This window comes from Giraffa tippelskirchi, chromosome 11, assembly GCF_054371585.1.
Source record: "Giraffa tippelskirchi isolate mGirTip1 chromosome 11, T2T-mGirTip1v1.2.pri, whole genome shotgun sequence".
Classification (NCBI taxonomy): Eukaryota; Metazoa; Chordata; class Mammalia; order Artiodactyla; family Giraffidae; genus Giraffa; species Giraffa tippelskirchi.
Genome location: NC_137285.1, coordinates 17,015,576 through 17,037,383, shown reverse-complemented (window position 1 = coordinate 17,037,383; position 21,808 = coordinate 17,015,576). Strand labels below are relative to the sequence as shown.

The 21,808-nt window shown below is 39.9% G+C and overlaps 1 protein-coding gene across 4 annotated transcripts in view; it reads right to left on the bottom strand.

Moving 5' to 3' along the window:
- BRAP (BRCA1 associated protein) overlaps positions 1-21,808 on the bottom strand; it is a 32,879-nt gene that overhangs the window by 2,807 nt on the left and 8,264 nt on the right. Inside the window, exons 5-11 of one of the 4 annotated variants that reach the window (XM_081539855.1) lie at positions 19,745-19,858; positions 16,426-16,574; positions 10,993-11,068; positions 10,160-10,298; positions 9,678-9,787; positions 7,220-7,309; positions 1,821-1,924 (exon numbers count right to left, since the gene is read on the bottom strand). In XM_081539855.1, coding sequence (XP_081395981.1) covers positions 1,821-1,924; positions 7,220-7,309; positions 9,678-9,787; positions 10,160-10,298; positions 10,993-11,068; positions 16,426-16,574; positions 19,745-19,858 — 782 coding nt within the window. The remainder of the gene's footprint in view (positions 1-1,820; positions 1,925-7,219; positions 7,310-9,677; positions 9,788-10,159; positions 10,299-10,992; positions 11,069-16,425; positions 16,575-19,744; positions 19,859-21,808) is intronic. The other 3 variants (XM_081539857.1, XM_081539858.1, XM_081539859.1) reach the window with 3 other exon arrangements.

The following is a 21,808-nucleotide window of genomic DNA, read 5'->3' as shown; positions in this document are numbered from 1 at the left end:
CATTTGCTGGAGAAGAGTCTTCAAGAAGAGGGAGTGCCTTACTGATGTTCAATCTTACTCACAAGTAAAGAATGACAAATTAAAACACCACTTGAAATACCATTTTTATGTATCAGAATGCCAGAGAGCTCAGATGTGGGAAAAGGGGGCACTCCCACATGGTAGCACTGGAGTGTGGACTGGCACACACGCAACAGAAGTTGACTTGGCAACATCTATGAAAATCAAAATTTCACCCACCCTCTGACATAGCTATTCTACTTCCAAGAATTTATCCTACAAAATAAATATATTCAGGGTTGCACTAAATGACATATGGAGAAAGATGCTTATTGCAACACTGTTTATAGTAGTAAAACATGTCCATCAAGGGGAAGTGGTTAAAATTATGATTTTCATACATGTTACAGGGTATAGATCTAGGTGTGGCAGTCCAAAGGAAAAAAAAAACCTCCAAAACAGAATATTTTACCAAATATTATACCTAATATTATTCAATTTTTGTAGAAGAAAGATGTATGTGAGATGTTTATACAGGTACAGTAAAAGAGCTGGCACAAGAAGTATTCACTGGTGCCATTAAGAACATTTAGATCAGTGGTCCCCAACCTTTTTGGCACCAGGGACTGATTTCATGGAAGACAGTTTTTCCATGGACCAGGAAGTGAGGGGAGGGCAGGGGGGATTGTTTCAGGATGATTCAAGCGTATTACATTTATTGTGCACTTTTTGTGTTATTACATCAGCTCTACCTCAGATCATCAGGCATTAGATCCTAGAGGTTGGGCACCCCTGCAGAATTTGGGAGTGAAAGAAAACTTTCAGTTTTAACTTTTAAATTCTTTGGAACAATTCAATTAGTTAGGGCACTGAAAGTATAAGAGACTTTTTTATTTTTATTTCTATTTATGTTGTAGTGTTGTTTTCACAACAGTTAACCCCTTTGGTGAAGAGTTTCTGTTGGCGTGATGAAAAATTCTAGAATCATAGTTGCATACTGTGAAGGCACCTCATGTCACTGACTGGTATACTTAAAATCATTAATATGGCAAAATCTATGTAATACAGATTTTAGCACACACCCACACTACTAAAAATATCCAGTTATTTGCTAGGCGGAAAACAGATGAAAGGTGTATGGAAATTCTTAGAACTATCGTTGCAACCTTTTTGTAAACTTTAATTTATTCCAAAATAAAAGATTAAAAAAAAAAAAAACCTTCTTAAGGGACAATTATCCCCTTTATTTGTTATCCATTTGTCTGTAGGCAAAAAATACAATTATTTTTGTGAGTCTAACTTAAGCTAGAAAAGTAGTTTCATTTAGTAGCAATTATCTTCCCAAATAACAGAAGTAGAGAATGTTCTTGCCATGTTGTTGATGAGTTTTCCGCTCCATATTTCAGTATCTTTGGCCTTTAATTACCAAGCAAAGCCAGAAGACACACCATCTCCAGCTTAGATGTAAGTATCTTTCCTAACTGCCATTTCTCAGTCACCATGGCTCAGAGAAGCTCTGGGCAAAGGGAGATAGCTTTCTGCAGGCAAAAATAGGAGACACTTGTGCAGAGCATAAGCACAGTCATCAGGAGAGAGCCCTGTATTCCACATGGCATCCATCTGGCATGAAACACTGAATTTTTAGTAAATAGGAAGTCACAGTAGGTCTGCTCCATATATAGGGAGACCCTTGAAAATTTGGTGATATGCACACACTTGACAATAATGAGTGTGTGTCCATGGGAATAAAGGAGATTCTCTGTTTATGGAGCCTGTTAGAATAAAATAGCTAATTAAAAGAACAGGTCAGTTATACCTACTTTCTTTCCACAGACTGCTTTTCTTTCAGGAGATCATTTAGTCTGTGCTCCAGATTATCACATTTCTCAATTGTTTCTTTAAATTTGGTCTTCATGTTGTTAATCTGAAAGAGTAAACAGAGATTGGTTTTATTTCAAAGACAAAGCTGTGTGGCCTTTGGGGCTAACTTTACAATTTTCACCCCTGACTACTTGTCTTTAACTTTGACAAACCAAACTTAGAAAAGGTGAGACCATTATCTGAAAGAATTTCTGCAACAGGAGTAAATATTTTGAGAACTCCCTTTTTTCTTACCATTTCTCTCAACCAGGATGAAGAGAGATCAAAAGCTACTGAATGTTGAGTGAAACTGCTAGAAGGTAAAGAGCTTCAGGATGCAGAGCAGGAGATGGTTTTGTCAGAAGCCAGACCAGAACCTCCCATTCTTTTTTTTCTTTTAATTGAATTGTAGCTGATTTGTAATACTGTGGTAGTTTCATGTGTACAGCAAAGTGATCCAGTTGTACATATATTTTTTTAAGATTATTTTCCATTATAGATTATAAGATATTGAATATGATTCCCTGTGTTATATAGTACATCCTTGTTGCTTATTTACTTCAAATATAGTAGTGTGTATCAGTTAATTCCACACTCCCCTTCCTGTCTTCTTTGGTAAATATAAATTGGTTTTCCATATCTGTGGGCCTGTTTCTGTTTCGTAAATAGATTCATTTGTATTATTTTTTAAGATTTGGATGTAACTGATAATCATATTTGTCTTTCTTTGACTTACTTTATTTAATATGATAATCTCTAGGTCCATTCATATTCACTGCAAATGGCATTATTTCATTCTTTTTTTATGGCTGAGTAGTATTCCATTGTATATAATGTACCACATCTTCATTTATTTATCTGCTGATGGACATTTAGGTTTCTTCTGTTTGTATTGGCTATTATAAACAGTGCTGCTATGAACACTGGGGTGCATTTATCTTTTCTGATTAAAGTTTATGTCTTTTCCAGATATATGTCCAAGAGTGGGATTGTAGGATCGTGTATGGTAGCTCTATTTTTAATTTTAAGGAACCTCCATCCTGTCTTCCATCGTGACAGCACCAATTTACATTCCTATCAATAGTGTAGGAGGACAAGAATCTCCCATTCTTAACTCACTACTGTTTTTTACCTCTTGAGATCATATTCTAAAATAACACTTGACCCTTGAATGATGTGGGGGGTTAGGGATCTCAACCCTCCTCGAAGTCGAAAATCCGAGTATAACTTTATCATCAGTACTCTGTATCTGAGGTTCTGCATCTGCAGATTCAACCATCTGTGGTCCCTGTAGTACTATAGTAGGCATCCGTTGAGAAAAAATCCACATGTAAGTTCAGTTCAAACCCATGCTGTTTAAGGGTCAACTGTATTATCCAAATAATCCAAAGGTACTTGTAACAGGTGATTCTAGCTGTTTGGTATTCTTTCCCCTTCAAACTCACTATTAATATTCTCATGTACTCTGAAGTCACATGCAACATAAGCAGTAGTTCTTATTTTATTGAGTTTATATAAAGGCAATTTACAGAAAGAATTCATATTACATTGTCTTAAAAACTTATGCCTCAACACCACTGGTCTAAAGACAGGAAGAAGATAGGTGGGTCATGAGGTATTAATAGTAGGAAACGGAAGTGACTGAGAGTTTATATCCTATGGCTCAGGCATTGGCTAGGTGTCTTATAGGTAGTATCTCATTTATTCCCCTTTTTTCCATTTATTCTTTATTACAAGCCTATGACTTAGGTGTATAAACTTTTTACAGAAACTGAGGCTTGAGAAAGGTGAGGCAATACACCCCAAGGTAACCCAGCTAGAGTGATGTGAGTTCAGGACTGGACCCCAAGTCTGGGTTCAAAGCCAAGTTCTAAAACTCTCTCTGCACCAGACAGTGGGCCAAAGCGCAATAACAAAGGAAAAGTGACCTCTGGGCAAGATCTAAACTCTCAGCAGATATTCATGCAACATCCATCATGCCAGAAAAAAGGTCACTACTTTTAATGCTTTCTTTTTAAACATTTGCCATATGGCCTGCCTAGCAGGTCTCTAACTGCACTGCTCCCTCTTTTTTAAAAAAATAGTAACTGCTTTGTAGTAATTAACTTTAGAGCCAATGTTATTAAGTTGGAAGAACATGCAATTAAAGGGAGATTTCTAAAAGTTCTGCTATGTCATAAAAATAAAAATAGCTTTCAAATTACTCTAATTCTATTCGGTATTAATTTTCTCCTCAATACTGTTTTTAAAATAAGACCACGAGATCCTTTTGACCAAAATTTTTCTCTTAAACTTACTCCAATCAGTTCAGGGAAAGTGGAAAGGACAGAAATAACCATCAAAAGGAACCAACTGTATGTTTTGATGACTAAAGACAATAAGCCAAACACATTTAAATCAAGATGAAAAATACTAAGTGACCTCAAAAAGGTTTTTAATATTGCTAGAGACAAATGTTATGATGGTTTAAATTAGTGATTTAAAAAACATTTCTGACCATGAACCTGCAGTAAGAAACACTTTGTACAGACATATACACACTCCTGAAACAGAAGTTTCACAAAGTAATATTAAATGTGATACACTCTGATATCTATCCCATGCTGTTTAATAAAAATACCAGCTGTGGCCCACCAAACTCAGTTCACAATCCATAGCTGGAAAAATAGCAATTTATATATGGAGCTAGAGGCTTAAAAGAAAAGATATATCTTCTTTTTTTTTTTAAGCTGTGTCATGCAACTTGTGGGATTTCAGTTCCCCAACTAGGGATTAAACCCATCCCCTTTGTCAGTGAAACTGCAGAGTCCTAACCACTGGACCACTTAGGGAATTCCAGAAAAAAAGTGGTATCTAGGAGAATTCACCTGTATAGATGACCTACTCTATGCTCTTCATACATGGCCCACTAAAACTAGGAATCTTCAAGTGGGTATGAGCTTCATTTTCCAGAACAGACTCTGCTCACGCTGTAATAACTGCACTACCTAACTCATCGGGGGACTGGAATAGTATTGTAATTGAAGTCCACAGTGAATTTCAATCTTCAGCCCCTCTGCTCCCCTACGTTAACTTTTTATGAGGCACATGACCAAGAATCTCTGCCTGTGAAACCCACGATCACTGTTTCTCCTTGCACGGGCACCATGGCTGGATGTGCCAATGGACAGAGGACTGGTCAGGAAGAGGACAGAGGCAGGAACAAAAGGCTTACATCACCCATTAACTGACCTCTTTTACTAGAAAACAAAATATTCTTTCCAAGCTTTGTGTTTAGGGCTGTCTTGGCCGCCACCTTACCCCTACCTAGAAGTAAACACAGTTTCACATTTTTAGTTTTCCTGCCCTCTGATTTGCTTTCCATGGGCATGTGTTAGGGAATGCAGTTAATCCTCAAGAATCTTAAAAGGCAGAGAGGATCCTCAGCTAAGTTCTCAAGGGTCTGTACAAAGTACTTTAGGTGGTCACACTGGGACAGCCCTTAGAAAAACTCATTAGTGAGGCTGCATGGCATTGCTAGTGCTCCTCCTGGGGAGACCCAAACTTCACACTAAGTGGCAGCAACCCCTGCTCTGCCTCTTGAGTGCTGTCAGAGGTACTTCCTTCCCATGTGGACTCCAATCAAGCCCCTCTAGAAAGGCACTGCCATTGCTTAGAAGGTTTCTGTAAGAATTTCATCATGAACTTTTCAAGAGAGATCGTTTTAAAGCTGGAGGCATCCCAAGTGGTGCTGTGAGTAAAGAATTTGCCTGCCAGTGCAGGAGACACAGGAGATGCAGGTTCGATACCTGTATTGGGAAGATCCTCTGGCATAGGAAATGGCAACCCACTCCAGCATTCTTGCATGGAAAGTTCCATGGACAGAGGATCCTGGTGGGCTACAGTCCATAGGGTTACAAAGAGTCGGACACGACTGAGCACACACACACTACGCCTTAATAAAAGAGACCTGATTTACTCTCATTTGTAGGCATGTTCAGAAACTGGGACCCTTGAGCCTGGCATAAAGTGACAGGCTGGCCCTGCCTGCTAAGCTCCAGGATAATACCAGCTACCACAGAGGTGAGCCCCAAATCCGGCTCTGTAGTTCCCCATCTGAAGACCCAGTTACTGGTGGAGATTCACAAAGTTACTAAAATAAGCATTTTTAAAATAACTATTTAAATAAATGATTTAAATTTTAAAAGCCTTTATTTAAGACTAAGGGAATCACTGAATTATGACCACTGTCCCTAGATCCTGAGAATGGTTCCCAGAGCCCCAGTTACACATGAACACTCAGGTGCTCACTAGTTTTCAAACTCCTTTCTCTGGTACCCTCAGGGTTCCTTGTACATGCTGGAGACAAAGGGAAAACCAAGTAGGTGGAGCTCTGGGCCACTCTGGGCTGGGTTTCCACCAAATCACATCACTTTTCTCTTCTACCCACTGGAATAGTGAATGACCTCTTCTTTAAAGGATTATCTTGTTAAATTTTCAAGACCACTGCCTGAGACCAACAAGGTGCCATGCTGACCACTCTAGCATCTCTGCCTAATTTTATTCCCTTCAATTTTAAAGCACCATCTTGTTGCCTTAGGAGCCCATATTCAGCTCCCCAAGGCAGCTGTTCCCAAGTTGACAAGCCACTTGGCTGACTCAAATTACAAACCCTCATGCACATACTTCTATTTTTTAAATGGAATTGCACAAGCCACTAGAAAACCTGACTTAGTAAACAAACAAACATCCCAACTTCAAAATACCAAAATACTTAAGCCTTTAAATCCAAGGTTTCTTTTCTTTAAGTACATACCTAGTGTCTGATTTCTTCCTTAACTTAGTATAGAATAGGGCTCAGCACACAATAAGATTGTGTGCAGGGGTCAACACACAATAAAATCTTGATTTACTAATCCTAGGTGAGAATATATGTCCACTTCCCTTCTCTTCAATTATGCTTAGTTGATTACATTTGCAGTAAGTGTATTTTTGTCTCTTCCTTTTCCTCTTTTTGACTAATTTCACTCTCACTGTTGTCTGGAAGTTGTTTCCTGATACAGCCTTCAGAGGCTAAGTCACCAGTATAATGGCAAGTCAGGTGTTTACTGGAACCTTGATCAAGAGTTAGGTCACTGGAGTGAGCCAAGTGATTCCAAATCTTTTCTTTTTTCTACCCTTACTAGCCTCCAGCTTTGTTGAGATTTAACTGACATAAAAGAAAGGTTTCTTTTTTAGAGGTAAACCAGCTCTCTACCTATAGATGAGACTAAAAAGAAAGATTATAAGACCCCTTTTTCCCTGTACTCTGCCTTCTCCCACCCAACAGCAGTCTGTCCTAGCATGTGGCATTTTAGCAGTCATCAAACGAGAAACTTACTTCCTCTGCTGTGTCCTTCTCTATCCGGACTATCTTGTTTTCCCAGTAGATTCGTTGTGACTCCAGCTGGCTTGTTAGTAAATATGAATACTACAAAAACACAGAGAATGGACACTAAAACATAAGTTACTGTTGTCAGTCTCTGAAAGTCAATTAAAACTTGATTTTTAATGACCTGCAGAAGAGTCATTCAGAATGTATGAATACAAGAACATTCAGAATGTATATTACCCCTTGGTTCCACTCTACTCAATAAATTAGGGGAACACAGAAATGACAATTACACTTCAGTCCCCTCTGGGGGCTTACAATCAATCTAGTTAGGGACAAACAGAGAAATGTACAATTTAAAAAACCCTTGTTTCTGTTCAAGCTGACTTCAAGAAGAACCACATGGTTTTAAATCAAGTATAACTCAAATCAGCTCATCCATCTACCCCTTCAGGAAGCTGTCCCTGTCACTTCCAGCCTTGGGTTAATTGCCCCTCTTGGCTCCCACTGTGCCTATCATTAATAGCACTTATGACATTAGCACTTAATCAGCCATTTACCAGGCTCTCTCCTTAACTGAACTGTGAACTCTTTGAAGGCAAGGATATATCTTTATTTTTGTGTCCTCAGTGCCTGGCACTTCCTGGATGTCAAGAAAAGTTTGCTACCCAAGTGCATGAATGAATGAACAGTGCTGTGTAACTACAGAGAAAGGACAGATGGCTTATGACAGTAGGATCTGATAGGGTTTCTGACAGAAGGTGAGATTTGAGAGGACCCTTGACACCTTGACAGACAGACAGGAGGAGGAGACAGAAAGATTCCAGAGAAATGTGATGATGTGGATGTTTAGTATTATCTCAGCCATGAAGTAAGACCAGTGAGGCTGGAGTGTAGGATGTGGTGAGATGGGGCCTATGCAAAGTTCACATCTAGAAATGTGAGGGGATATCACATCTAGAAATGTGAGCCAAAGAGTGGCAAGATCACATTTTGTATTCTGGAAAAGATCATTCCAGGAGACTGAGATCCACGCATGTTTGCAGGCCAGAGAAGAGAATGAAACCGCCACAGAAAGAAGGGACAATTTGGGAGAATGTATGTCACTAGAATGTATGCTACAGGAGGGCAGGGAGTCCATTTAATGCTAAGTTAAATGGAAGAGTAGCACATGGAAGAGTAGCTGACGGACAGCAACCCTCAACAGGTATTCACTGAATGAACATACTTAATTAGTTACTAAAAACTTAACACTAGCCAAGGCTATGGTTTTTCCATTGGTCATGTATGGATGTGAGAGTTGGACTATAAAGAAAGCTGAGCACTGAAGAATTGATGCTTTTGAACTGTGGTGTTGGAGAAGACTCTTGAAAGTCCCTTGGACTGCAAGGAGATCCAAACAGTCCATCCTAAAAGAGATCAGTCCTGGGTGTTCATTGGAAGGACTGATGTTGAAGCTGAAACTCCAATACTTTGGCCACCTGATGCAAAGAGCTGACTCATTTGAAAAGACCCTGATGCTGGGAAAGACTGAGGGCAGGAGGAGAAGGGGATGACAGAGGATGAGATGGTTGGATGGCATCACCGACTCAATGGACATGGGTTTGGGTAGACTCCGGGAGTTGGCGATGGACAGGGAGGCCTGGCGTGCTGCGGTTCACGGGGTCGCAGAGAGTCAGACACGACTGACCGACCGAACTGAACTGAACTATTGGAACTTTTTTCATGTCAATACAATATATTTATGGTAACAACATCAGCTCTATTTTAGGCCATTTCACTGACCTTAAACACCTGGAGGTGGGCAAGTTTTCAAATGTCCACTTCCTCCAATGGTTAAGGCATTTGTTTTTAAAGTAATTGTTTTTAAGTTTATATAAATTGGACTCATGTTACACTTTTCCTTCCTTAATATAAAATTTACATATCAAGTTTATAGTTATATAAAGTTTACTGCTATGACAAAAACCCAACTGCTAATTTTGTTGTTTCTTCACTTATATGAATATCCAAAAATGGCTTTATCTATATAAAGCTTTATCTTTATTCAATTACTAAATGCCAACTCAACATATACAAAAAAGCTTCTTGGCATGGAAAGATGCTATTGGGGATTCCTCATCCTGACCAAGTTTGCTCCATTTCCTGCTGCTATTGTGATGCCAACAGGAAGATTCTTAACTTCTAGTTTTATCACAGCTACAGAGGATAACCCTAATACTGAATAAGAGACAACTAGGAACATAATGTTGAAAATTATAAGGCTCAATGAAACTTAAGATTTCCAAAGAACAAAATCAGATGAAATGAAAGTATTTAAAGAATCCTTCAGAGCAATATAGATCTTTAAAACAAAAGCTAACATGCAGGGCAAATGGCAAAATTAAAAGCCCAAACAACCTTTCAAGTTAGAATAGTAAAAAGCAGTAGACATAGGTATTTAGTGATTAATAATAAAGTATCTTACCTCTAACTGTAAGGCATCTATTTTCTCCTCCTGGCAAGTATCACCCTCACATTCATACTGTACTAGCTTTCCATCTGTTTTACTTGCAACCAGTCGATGGACATAATTATCTAAAGAAAAGAATAAGTCAACCAAGGCATGGTTTTTCAGATGAAAAGGGTCTCCATAAACCTTTATCTTGGACAAAATTTTTGTTTTCACAGATCCAAATTAATGCTGTGAAATATTTCTTTAAAAGTGGTTTAAATCACTTGAATTTTTTAAAAAAGAGTGAGAGAGCAGGAGTGTAAGTATTAACTCTCTTTAACCTGGGCAATGCAGGCCATTCACATATGAAAGAGGGCCCTATGGGCCACCATGAGAATTGGAGTTTGCCACAGCTGTCAGGAAGATTTCAAGCTGTGAGAAAGAAGTGAGGAGGTTCTGACAGAGATGTTTTTAGACAGAATGAATCCAAACTAGAAAATAGGAGTGGTGTTCACCTCCAGCGTAGTCCCAGACTCGATGGTTGGTGAGCTGCATGGCATACGTGTGTTGGGTCTCCTCAAAGTGCTTATAGGCATGTCGACTCACATATCGTCCACATCCTATGTGGCCACATATTAAGCAAATCCAAAGGTTCTGCCGGGAAGGAGGTAAGATCTTCATTAGTGATGTAAAATTACATGACCTGGTGTATGAGGTGTATGACACTGGGGTGTATGAGGGGCCTGACATGGGATGAGATTTAGAGATGTTTCTACAGGAGTTCTGAATAAGGGGACTTATTCAAACTTACTCAAATTATTTCAAATTCAAATAAGTCCCCTTATTCAAACAAGAGGACTTCCCTGGTGGTCCAGTGGTTAAGAATCCACCTTCCAATGCAGGGTCCTCAGGCTGTATCCTTGATCATGGAACTAAGATCCCACATGTCTCTGAGTAACTAATAACTAAGCCTGAGTGCCGCAACTAAGACCCAGTGCAGCCAAATAAATAAATATTTTAAAAAAACAACCCAACAAGGATGCTTTTATGGGTCAATTAGTTTTTCACTCTGGAGTCTATGGAACTCTATGTAAACAACAAGGAAAAATAATTTATCAACAAAAATCTCAGCCTTTTCAAACACCAAAGAATGAAAGCATAAAGTATTTTGTGTAGAAGTAAAATAGTTTGTGTATTTTAATTTTTTTTTTTTGCCTGATCCTCAATAGAGAGGAAAAAAAAAATCTGTCTCAAAAAGAATCGAAAAGAATTTAAGTCACATTAGGCAGAAGAAAATCCCAGACAATTAAAGCTGTGTCATTATTCTTTTCCACCACTTGTCACTTACTTCCTGAACACCACACTCAAAACACTTATTTTCTTCTACTGGCTCTGGCGTTTGACAATATCGGCAAACAGGACATCTATAAAGAGCACCAAAAAAATAATGACACAGATTAAATATAAAAGACAGCTGTTACAGACCCCCAAAGTCAAAAATTCAATTTTATATACTCCCTCTTACATAATATTTTTTATAACAACTAAGGCTATCATTCAAAAGACAAACACTTCCAAGCTATTCTCAAACAAAATGAAAAAAAAAAAGATCCTGATAAAGCTGAAGAAAAGGGAGAAATCTTGATATGCTCCATATCTTTTTCCACTCTTCTGCCTAAAGCTGAGGTAATCAAAGAACTAAATATTTACAGGTTACAATTAGAGACTTGAGACAAGTTATTTTTTTCATGTCTGGTTACCCATAATGTATTTTTACTTGCAATCTACCTTATCTCCACTTCCTGAAGTTTTAAATCATCCAATATGTACCCTTGTCCTCTCAAGGTTGCTCCTAAGAGTTGAAACTAAATTCTGTAGTAAATTTCACTAAATTAAAACAAAAATGTTAATGTACTCATGAAATGCATATAACATTTTATCATACAATGAATTTCACCTGGAAGAAGGTATAAGTGCTCTGTGATTTCTGTTTCAATTTACAAAAAGCCAATAAAAATGGCACAGAAGCCAAACTCATAGATACACAGAGAGGAAAGGTGGCCACCAGGGGCTAGGAAAAGGGGGAAATGGGGAAATATTGGTCAAGAGTTAAAAGCTTTCAGTTACACAAGATGAATAAGTTCTGGAGAACTGGTGTACATCAATGTTGCCTGTAACTGACAATATTATATTGTGTTCCTGAAATTTACTAGAGGGCGGAGCTTGGTCTCACCACAAAATAAAAATAGAAATAAAAGTAAAAAAAGAAAAAAAAAGTAAAATGGTAAAGGTGTGAAGTGACGAATATGCTGACTTGCTTGGTTGTGATGTGTATTTTACAATGTTGATGTATATCAGATCATCCAGTTGTACACCTTAAATACATACAATTTTTAAATTATTTATATTTTATTTTTAATTGTAGGCTAATTACAATATTATGATGGTTTTTGCCATACATTAACATGAATTGGCCATAGGTATACAACAGTTGTATCCCCCACCCCACCTGCTGTCAGAGTACTGGCTTTGGGTTCCCTGCGTCATACAGCCAACTCCCACTAGCTATCTATTTTACATATGATAATGTGTATGTTTCAATGCTATTCTCTAAAATCATCCCATCCTCTCTTTAACCCATTGTGTCCAAAAGTCCATTCTCTACATCTGTATCTCCTCTGCTGCCCTGCACGTAGGATCATCAGTACTATCTTTCTAGACTTCATATAAGATCAATAAAACTAAAAGCTGGTTCTTTGAGAAGATAAACAAAACTGACAAACCAGTAACCAGACTCACCAAGAAAAAAAGGGAGAAGACTCAAATCAATAAAATTAGAAATGAAAAAGGAGAAGTTACAATGGATAACACAGAAATACAAAGGATCATAAGAAACTACTATGAAAAACTGTATGGCAATAAATTGGAACAAGTTGGAAGAAATGGACAAATTCTTAGAAAAGTATAACCTTCCAAAACTGAACCAGGAAGAAACAGAAAATATGAACAAATCAATAACAAGCACGGAAATAGAAACTGTAATCAAAAATCTCCCAACAAACAAAAGCCCAGAGCCAGATGGCTTTATAGGCAAATTCTACCAAAAGTTTGGAGAAGAGCTAACAACAATGTTGCTATAACTCTTCCAGAAAATTGAAAAGGAAGGAAAATTCCCAAACTCATTCTACGAGGCCACCATCACCCTGATACCAAAACCAGACAATGATACCACAAAAAAAGAAAATTACAGGCCAATATCACTGATGAACATAAGATACAAAAATCTTCAAAATTCAAGCAAAATTCCAGCAAACGGAATCCAACAACACATTATAAGATCATACATCATGATCAATTGGTCTTTATTCCAGGGATGCAAGGATTCTTCAGTATATGCAAATCAGTCAATGTGATACACCATATTAACAAATTGAAAGATAAAAATCATATGATCATCTCAATAGATGCAGAGAAAGCTTTTGACAAAATTCAACACCCATTTATGATAGAAACTCTCCAGAAAGTAGGCACAGAAGGAACATACCTCAACATAAGAAAGGCCATATATGACAAACCCACAACAAACATTATCCTAAGTGGTGAAAAACTGAAAGCATTTCATCTAAAATCAGGAACAATACAAAGGTGCCCACTCTCACCACTATTATTCAACATAGTTTTGGAAGTCCTAGCCACAGCAATCAGAGAAGAAAAATAAAAGGAATCCAGACTGGAAAAGAAATATATACAATTTTGACTGTCAATTATACTTCAATAAAACTAAAAACATTTTTGAAAAAAAATCTATTAACCTTTAACTCAAGACAAAGTAATATTAAGTGCCAACCATGGATATTTGTGTCTGATGGGCAAACATGATAGAAATAGGGTTACAGCTGAGGCTAAGTGAACTAGCACCACCAATGCTCAAGATATAACTAGAATCAATGTATTACTCAACTGAATAAATAAAACCAAGGAAAGGAGATATGCAGGAAGAACACTAAGTTCTTGTCACAGATAAGGACTATGTTTGTCAAGAGAAAACTAAAGGATTTAGTCTGTTTCCTTTTTTAGGATCAAAACAGAAGATAGGAGAAATCTGAAAAAATAATAAAAGTTGTAGTTAGGATCTCGCAAGTGGTCTTGTCAAAGGTAGGAACTAGCTCTGTGTCATCCTTTCAGTCTGTGTGGTGGCTGTAGTAATTGTGGGATAGGAAATCAACAATTGGGGCTTCCCTGGTGGCTCAGTAGTAAAAGAATCCACCTGCCATTGCAGGAGACACAGGTTCGATCCCTGATCCAGGAAGAGTCCACATGCCTCAGAGCAACTAAGCCCACGCACCAGAACTATTGAGCCTGCGCTCCAGAGCCCAGGAGCCGCAAGTATTGAGTCCACACACTGAAACTACTGAAGCCCATGTGCCCTAGAGCCTGTGCCTTACTAAAGAAAAGTCCATGTGGCAATGAAGACCCAGCACAGTCAAAAATCAATATAATTAAAAAAAAGAAAACAACAAATGAATTCTGAAATCTAACTTTCAACGTTGTGCCAGAATGATCTTTCAAAATGTATGATCCTGAGAATCAAAAAGGAGAAAAGAGGGGAAATTACAAAAATAAACTTATTTGTACCATACAATTAGCACTCCATGATATATCATCCCATCTGTCTATTAAGAAATAACAGTTCATTAATTCTTCCTGCTTTCCCTTCAAAAATAATTACGAGTTGTTACGAGGAGATATTTGGGGAAACCCTCTCAGAATGTCATTCCCTGACAAGAAAGTACCTTTCAAGGCCTGGTACCAATACCAGCCCTTCCGGACCACCTCAGAGAAGGTGGAACCGGCTCGATCTCTCATCTCTACCTTGAATTGTACGCATACATGCGTGACTCTCCCTTAGGAGACTCAATGTCCTTAAAGAGGGTCTGTGTTTTGATTCTCTGCCCCTCAGCACTCTGCATATAGAGAGGCTTACCCACTTGCTGAAGGCATTGTATGGTTTGGAAGGCAGTTGCCCAGTGGGTTGAATTCTAGTCCCAGTTGTGGCATTCTCTGTCCTGACACCCTAAGCATGCTGATCATCACCTCTGGGCCTTAGTCTCCTCCTCTATAAGTAAGGAGGAGGTTGGACAAGATGGTCCCTGAGGAAACTTGAAAATGCTATGGTTTTACAAAAATTAATGTGGGACTTTCTGATGCCACAGTGGATAAGAATCTGCTTGCCAACGAAGGGGACACAGGTTCAATCCCTGTCCGGGTGGATCCCACAGGCCACAGAACAACTAATCCTGGGTGTCACAACTACTGAAATCTACACGCCTAGAGCCTATGCTCTCCAATAAGAGAAGCCAGCACAATGAGAAGCCTGCATGCAGCAACAAAGACCCACTGCAACCAACCAAAAAAAAAAAGCTAACATGTACTGAGAGTAAAATTGGAGTGGTGGGAAACAAAGAAGTATCCAGAACTTAAATGGGGTAGCAGATGGACACAAGATACAGACTAACTCTTTATGGAACGCACACATCTCAGAGTGGCTTTATTCAAGGCAAATTTAAACCTGGACAATTCTCTGAAGAACTCTTAAATGATATCGCAGAATTGACCAAGGACTCTACAGAACTGGGGCAAAATTATTCTCTGGTTAAATAAGCCACAGGAAAGCCAGGGTCTATATATTTGCTGAGAGATATTTACTGAGCTCCTCCTACACACTACATCTCCCCTTAAGTATGGAGGGCACAGCAGAGAACAGCCAGACAAGGTCCCTGCTCTGGAAAGCTGGCCACATGGGAGCAGAGAACAGAGACTCCTGTGGACTTTCACCCCTCCTCACTCCTGGGCTTTGGAACGCGGCCTTTTGCTTCCTGGGTATGCCCCTCCCCTGCACCATCTTCTCTTGGGTTCCACCAGTCACCTGGCTAACTCCTATTCCTCTTCCCTGAGTGCTGCCTCTCGGACAAGCCTGGTGGGCTCAGGGCCCTATTCTCTAGTCACGGTGCTGCAATGCTGTTGCTTTGTAACCTCGTTTATCTGTGTGATTACTTGATTCTGCACATTCTTCTCCACTGGGAAACCCTTGTGGCCAGCGTCTGATCTACCTTTCTAGCTAAGACTCACAATGCAGTTTGCAAAGGGAGCAGCAACTTTTGACTAGAGGAAAAAAAAAGTACAGGTTACACCTCGGTTCTTTGCACAGTACTCCCTTTCATACAAACAGGGTCTGTGCTGCATCGGGAAACAGGACACCATACGTGTGTGTGTGCCTCATACTTAGTGACCGTTGTTACTACTGGCCACCAAGCCATCGATAATGATAAATCCAAAACGTCAGATTGGTGTAGCCTGGCACTCGGATAACAAAGCCAAAGTCAACGATAGACATAAAGTGCAAATGATAAATAAGATTTTAGACCTAGACGCCCTTTTAGTAGAGGAGCCTCAAAGCTAAGCTTTACTCCCCCACCCCCCACTCCTTTCATTTTCTGGCTCTTGGAAGGAGAGAAGATTCATGCTGCTTTGGGACATTCCACAAGGATTCAGAGTCAGCATATTAGAAAGGAATTGGTCTACAGATGGTTTTCCATGTGAACTGAGGAAAAGCAAAGAAGAAACACAGAAGGCCCTTCCATGTGACCTCGTCACCACTGTGGTACCCAGGTTTATAAAATCAAATACTTGGAGTGGTTCTTTCTGGGGGATAGCTGTTCTTATTTCTGGGAAAGGGTCATAACAAGCTCTGACAGGGAGGGGGATGAGCCCCTGCACTCACGTCGTATCGTCCCAGCGCTGCAGACACTGGCTGTGGAAGCTGTGGTTACATAAGGTGGTGAGGATGCCGTTCACGGACTCGTCCATGCGCTCCAGACACACTGTGCACTTGGGCAGTTCTGTCAGGTCCATCACAGGGAGGCTGGCGCCCTACAGGGAAACACCTTGAATGAGTTCCACTCGTCATCCACAGGTTCTAATTTTTCTTTTTTAAGGCAATAGTTTTCCTTATACTCGCTGACTCCTGGAAGGATGTTCTCAACATTATTGCTTTGTGAAAACAACCTAATTTGGTGAGGTTTTCATCCATGCTACAAATATTAATTGGTCGCCTCCTAGAGTCCCAGGACTGTGCTAGGCACTACGAATACCAAGGGGAACAAAGCAGATGAAGATCCCTGCCCTCACAGTGCTGACATTGGAGGAAGGGAGACTGCTGCCAGAATCTCATGTTACCAGACTCCTAGCTCTAACTCTAAATGGCCATGACCATAACAGAACACAAAGGAAAAAAACCAGGAGTGTATCTGAATGATTTTCCACCGAGTAAATTAAAACTCAACACTTTCTACTATGTGATAATAGTATCAACAACAGTGATTTTTATTTATTTAGTACATACTTATTAAGTCCCTGTTTTGTGTGCCAGACACTGTTCTAGGTGTGGGACTACGGTGAGCAAAAACAGATTCAATTAAATTGCAAAACACAAAGTGTGTCCCTTTTCTCACAGAGCTTAGCCTCTAGTAGAGAGAGATACAAAATTCAAAATTTTCATTTATTATTATTTTTAAAAATATTTATTTATTTGGCCACAGCAGGTTTTAGTTGTGGCATGTGGGATCTAGTTCCCTGACCAGGGATCAAATTCAGGGCTCCTGCACTGGAAGCACACAGTCTTAGCCACTGCACCACCAGGGCAGTCCCCCCAAACTCGAAACTAAACTGTTAATTACCAATGGTTTTAAAATGGCTGTAATTACCAATGGCTGTGAAAGAACCGAGTGTGAAGGGCATAAGCATCTAGGTGGTCAAAAAAAAACACCTCTAACACAGCAATGTCTGACCCAAGCCCTGCCAACTAGGGGACTATTGAGGCAAAGGTGAGGCACATAAATAAGAACACACCAATAAAAGTCACATTAATCTACAGTCCCTGAAGAGTAGATATTTGAAAATCTCTCAAGAAGCCGTGTTCATTTAGAGAAAGGAATTCCTAAAACTGAGGCCTTGCACAGCACCTGGCAAAAGAGTAGACTGATTTTTTTTTTGGTCCACGCCACTCAGCCTGTGGGATCTTAGCTTCCCAACCAAGGATCAAACCCCCAGGTCCTCTGCATTGGGAGCACAGAGCACTGGACCACCAAAGTCCCCTTTGCCGATTTTTATTTTACCTAATCTAGTAAAGTAATGCTCAAAATTCTCCAAGCCAGGCTTCAGCAATACATGAACCGTGAACTTCCAAATGTTCAAGCTGGTTTTAGAAAAGGCAGAGGAACCAGAGATCAAATTGCCAATATCCGCTGGATCATCGAAAATGCAAGAGAGTTCCAGAAAAACATCTATTTCTGCTTTATTGACTATGCCAAAGCCTTTGACTGTGTGGATCACAATAAACTGTGGACAATTCTGAAAGAGATGGGAATACCAGACCATCTGACCTGTCTCTTGAGAAACCTGTATGCAGGTCAGGAAGCAACAGTTAGAACTGGACATGGAACAACAGACTGGTTCCAAATAGGAAAAGGAGTCCGTCAAGGCTGTATACTGTCACCCTGCTTATTTAACTTCTATGCAGAGTACATCATGAGAAATGCTGGGCTGGAAGAAACACAAGCTGGAATCAAGATTGCCGGGAGAAATATCAATAACCTCAGATATGCGGATGACACCACCCTTATGGCAGAAAGTGAAGAAGAACTAAAGAGCCTCTTGATGAAGGTGAAAGAGGAGAGTGAAAAAGTTGGCTTAAAGCTCAACGTTCAGAAAACTAAGATCATGGCATCTGGTCCCATCACTTCATGGGAAATAGATGGGGAAACAGTGTCAGACTTTATTTTTTGGGGCTCCAAAATCACTGCTGATGGTGATTGCAGCCATGAAATTAAAAGACGCTTACTCCTTGGAAGGAAGGTTATGGCCAACCTAGATAGCATATTTAAAAGCAGAGATGTTACTTTGCCAACAAAAGTCCGTCTAGTCAAGGCTATGGTTTTTCCAGTGGTCATGTATGGATGTGAGAGTTGGATGGTGAAGAAAGCTGAGCGCCAAAGAATTGATGCTTTTGAGCTGTGGTGTTGGAGAAGACTCTTGAGAGTCCCTTGGACTGCAAGGAGATCCAATCAATCCATCCTAAAAGAGATCAATCCTGGGTGTTCATTGGAAGATCTGATGTTGAAGCTGAAACTCCAATACTTTGGCCACCTCATGCGAAGGGTTGACTCATTGGAAAAGACCGTGATGCTGGGTAGGATTGGGGGCGGGAGGAGAAGGGGACGACAGAGGATAAGATGGTTGGATGGCATCACCGACTTGACGGACATGGGTTTGGGTAGACTCAGGGAGTTGGTGATGGACAGAGAGGCCTGGCGTGCTGCAATTCATGGGGTCGCAGAGAGTCGGACACGACTGAGCGACTGAACTGAACTGATTGAATGACAGAATAATCTAATCTGAACTTATTCCTATCAAGTGGAATTCAAGGTGAAAAGACCTTTAGGGCTACTTTAAAAGAGGAAATATTAAAAGTATAACAGAGCTGGATCTGCTACTTTATTCAAATGAGCACATATTACAAGAATGCTTCCCATGGAGGGTGGGAGATCAGAGCAATTACTGATACAAATTGCTATCAAAAGAGAATTAAGTATTAGGATAAGGATTACGGGTTAATATTTAAAACAAAAATATTCATTTTGGGGCTCCAGGCACAGTTTCATCCATCTGGAATAGATACATACTCAACTTCAATAACACAAATAATATTCTTTATTTAAAAAAATAATGTGGACAATTTTTAAAAGTTGAGATAAAATTCATATATATAAAATTTGCCATTTTAAAGTGATTTTTAGTATATTCACAAAGTTGTACAACTGTCACACCACTATCTAATTCTAGAACATTTCTGCCACCCCCAGAAGAAACCATGTGCTTGTTAGTTGTCACTTCTCACTTCTCTCTCCCCTAGTCTCTGGCAACTAACTTATTTTCAGTCTCTAAGGCCTGGCTGATTCTGGATATTTCCACAGGTATCTTAACTTTCAATTTTATACCGTTCTGATACATTTATATCAAATATAGGAATTATTTGCACTTACATCCTCAGATTTCAATACTTCTGCCCTCTCCACATAGACCAGCTGGCAAACATCATCTTCTATTGAGTTGAACTGGCGGCCATTGCATGCCATGTAAAAACTATCTGCATCAGCCTAGGTAAACCAGGGGGGAAAGGGAAAAAATTAAGAGAGCGATCGTGGTAATGTGCTTTCTATTCAAGATGGCTTCAACTATTCTCTTCATCAGCTTTTAGAAGTTATACTTAGAAGAGAGAACAACCGCCAAAAGTAACATCTGTGGTAGCAGGTTCACAGGCTTAAGTGAACCCTGCAGGTCAATATCCTACTCTACAATTTTTTCTGGTATGTGGTAGTTTTATTTGAATGATCAGAAGCTACTGAAGTGCAATAAACCGATGGCTCCTACAATTTTAATACATAGTCAACCAACAATGCTCAATGTTTCCCTTGATATCATTTTTTTCCCTTTTGCCTCTAGTCAGCACTTTCACAGCAGCTGAGGTCAGTTCTATTTGCAACCAAATCATAACTGATGACTGTTAATGGGAGAGTTTTTTTTTTCCTTTCTGGCTGCACCTTGGGGCTTGCAGGATCTTAGTTCCCAAACCAGGGATTGAACCTGGGCCCACCAGAAGTGAAAGTGCTGAGTCTTAACCAATGAACTGCTAGGGAATTCCCTATGAAGCAGCTTTTTAAAACAAATGTCAGCATCTAGGTGAGAAAAAATAGAGGACCAGTGGAACCGGTAGGGAGTGAGAAGCCAGTTCCTTCTTTTCAATAAACCAAATAACAGTAATTAATACATGATAGTTAGACAAGGATCCTGTCAGGAGGTTTTAAACAACCTAGTGTATAATACCAAAAGCAAAACTCTTGGCCAAGGTCAAGAGGTCCAAGATGAACTAGCCTTTAAAATTCTAACAGTCTTGTTCCCTTGGAGTGGAAGACAGATAAAACCAGGGGAAATCAGTCCCCTGCAGGTAAAGCCACGAAGGCACATGTGCATTTGTGGATAAGAACACAAGTAAATCAAATCTTCCAGTCTAGCCTCAGTAGGAAGTAACAAAGAGACAATTCCAGCTTTTAAAAGCTCAGCAATTTTTAGAGGCAGCAGACAGGCTGTGGCTTGTGTGGATTTCACTCTCACACAGGTAACATAGGAAGTTGCATGCTCAGGCCCTGCCAGTACAGACAAGCTGCCTGAAGAGAGGAAGTGTGTTCTGCAAAAGGAAATGCCGCACCGTCAACCTTGAGGTCGAGATTTGAGTTGTATCAGGCAAAAACAGTCCTGGCTGTCTACCCTGACAGGGTCTTGAATCTTAAGAGCCACTGTTAAGCTTTTCAGTAGTTTTTCACTGCACTTGGATTATGTAATTCAAGTGTGGTTCTTGTATTATCTATGCTACCTTAATATGACCAAGTGAGCTAAGCCACTAAGGAAGGATGACCAGTTCTGAACACAGATTCTGCAGGGACGTTTTGGTGGAGAAGGGGAGGCTTTTCCTTTGGGAAACAACCTGTGTGTTGGGTAAAGGGTATTTGAAATTCAAAATGTTAAAAGTCAGTTCTTGGATAATAAATGTCTTTAACACTAAGAAGCAGCAGCCCCAAATGGCTTCTCCCATTTTTCAAGAGCAGTGGCTTTGCCTTGAAATGCTTTTGGATGAATAATCAGCACAGTGAGCTGCTGGACTCATGCACCAAGGGCCAGTGGGTCATGGCCAGCTCTTCAGGGCCCCCGGCATTACCAGGAACTACTGCACATGTGGCTGCCGAGAACAGCAGACCCGGCCAAAGACCTCCAGCTCTGTAGATGCTCCCTAAGCGCCCAAGCCTCCTCAGGGGAAGGGACAAGGTTTGTGATACTGGGAATGTGACAAAATCTACTCAATCCCAGATAAATCCTTTCTTTCTTGGGGGAGTTACCTGGACCAAAGGTGTATACTTTTTGAACACACTGCTCTCTTCTTTAAAATCTTGGTATTGGAAATGTAGCTCCACTGGCTGGGATATTTACTGAGCACCCAACGCATGCCAGCTACTGTATATGCAAAGGACAAGAGCAGGGAGCAAAATCCATGT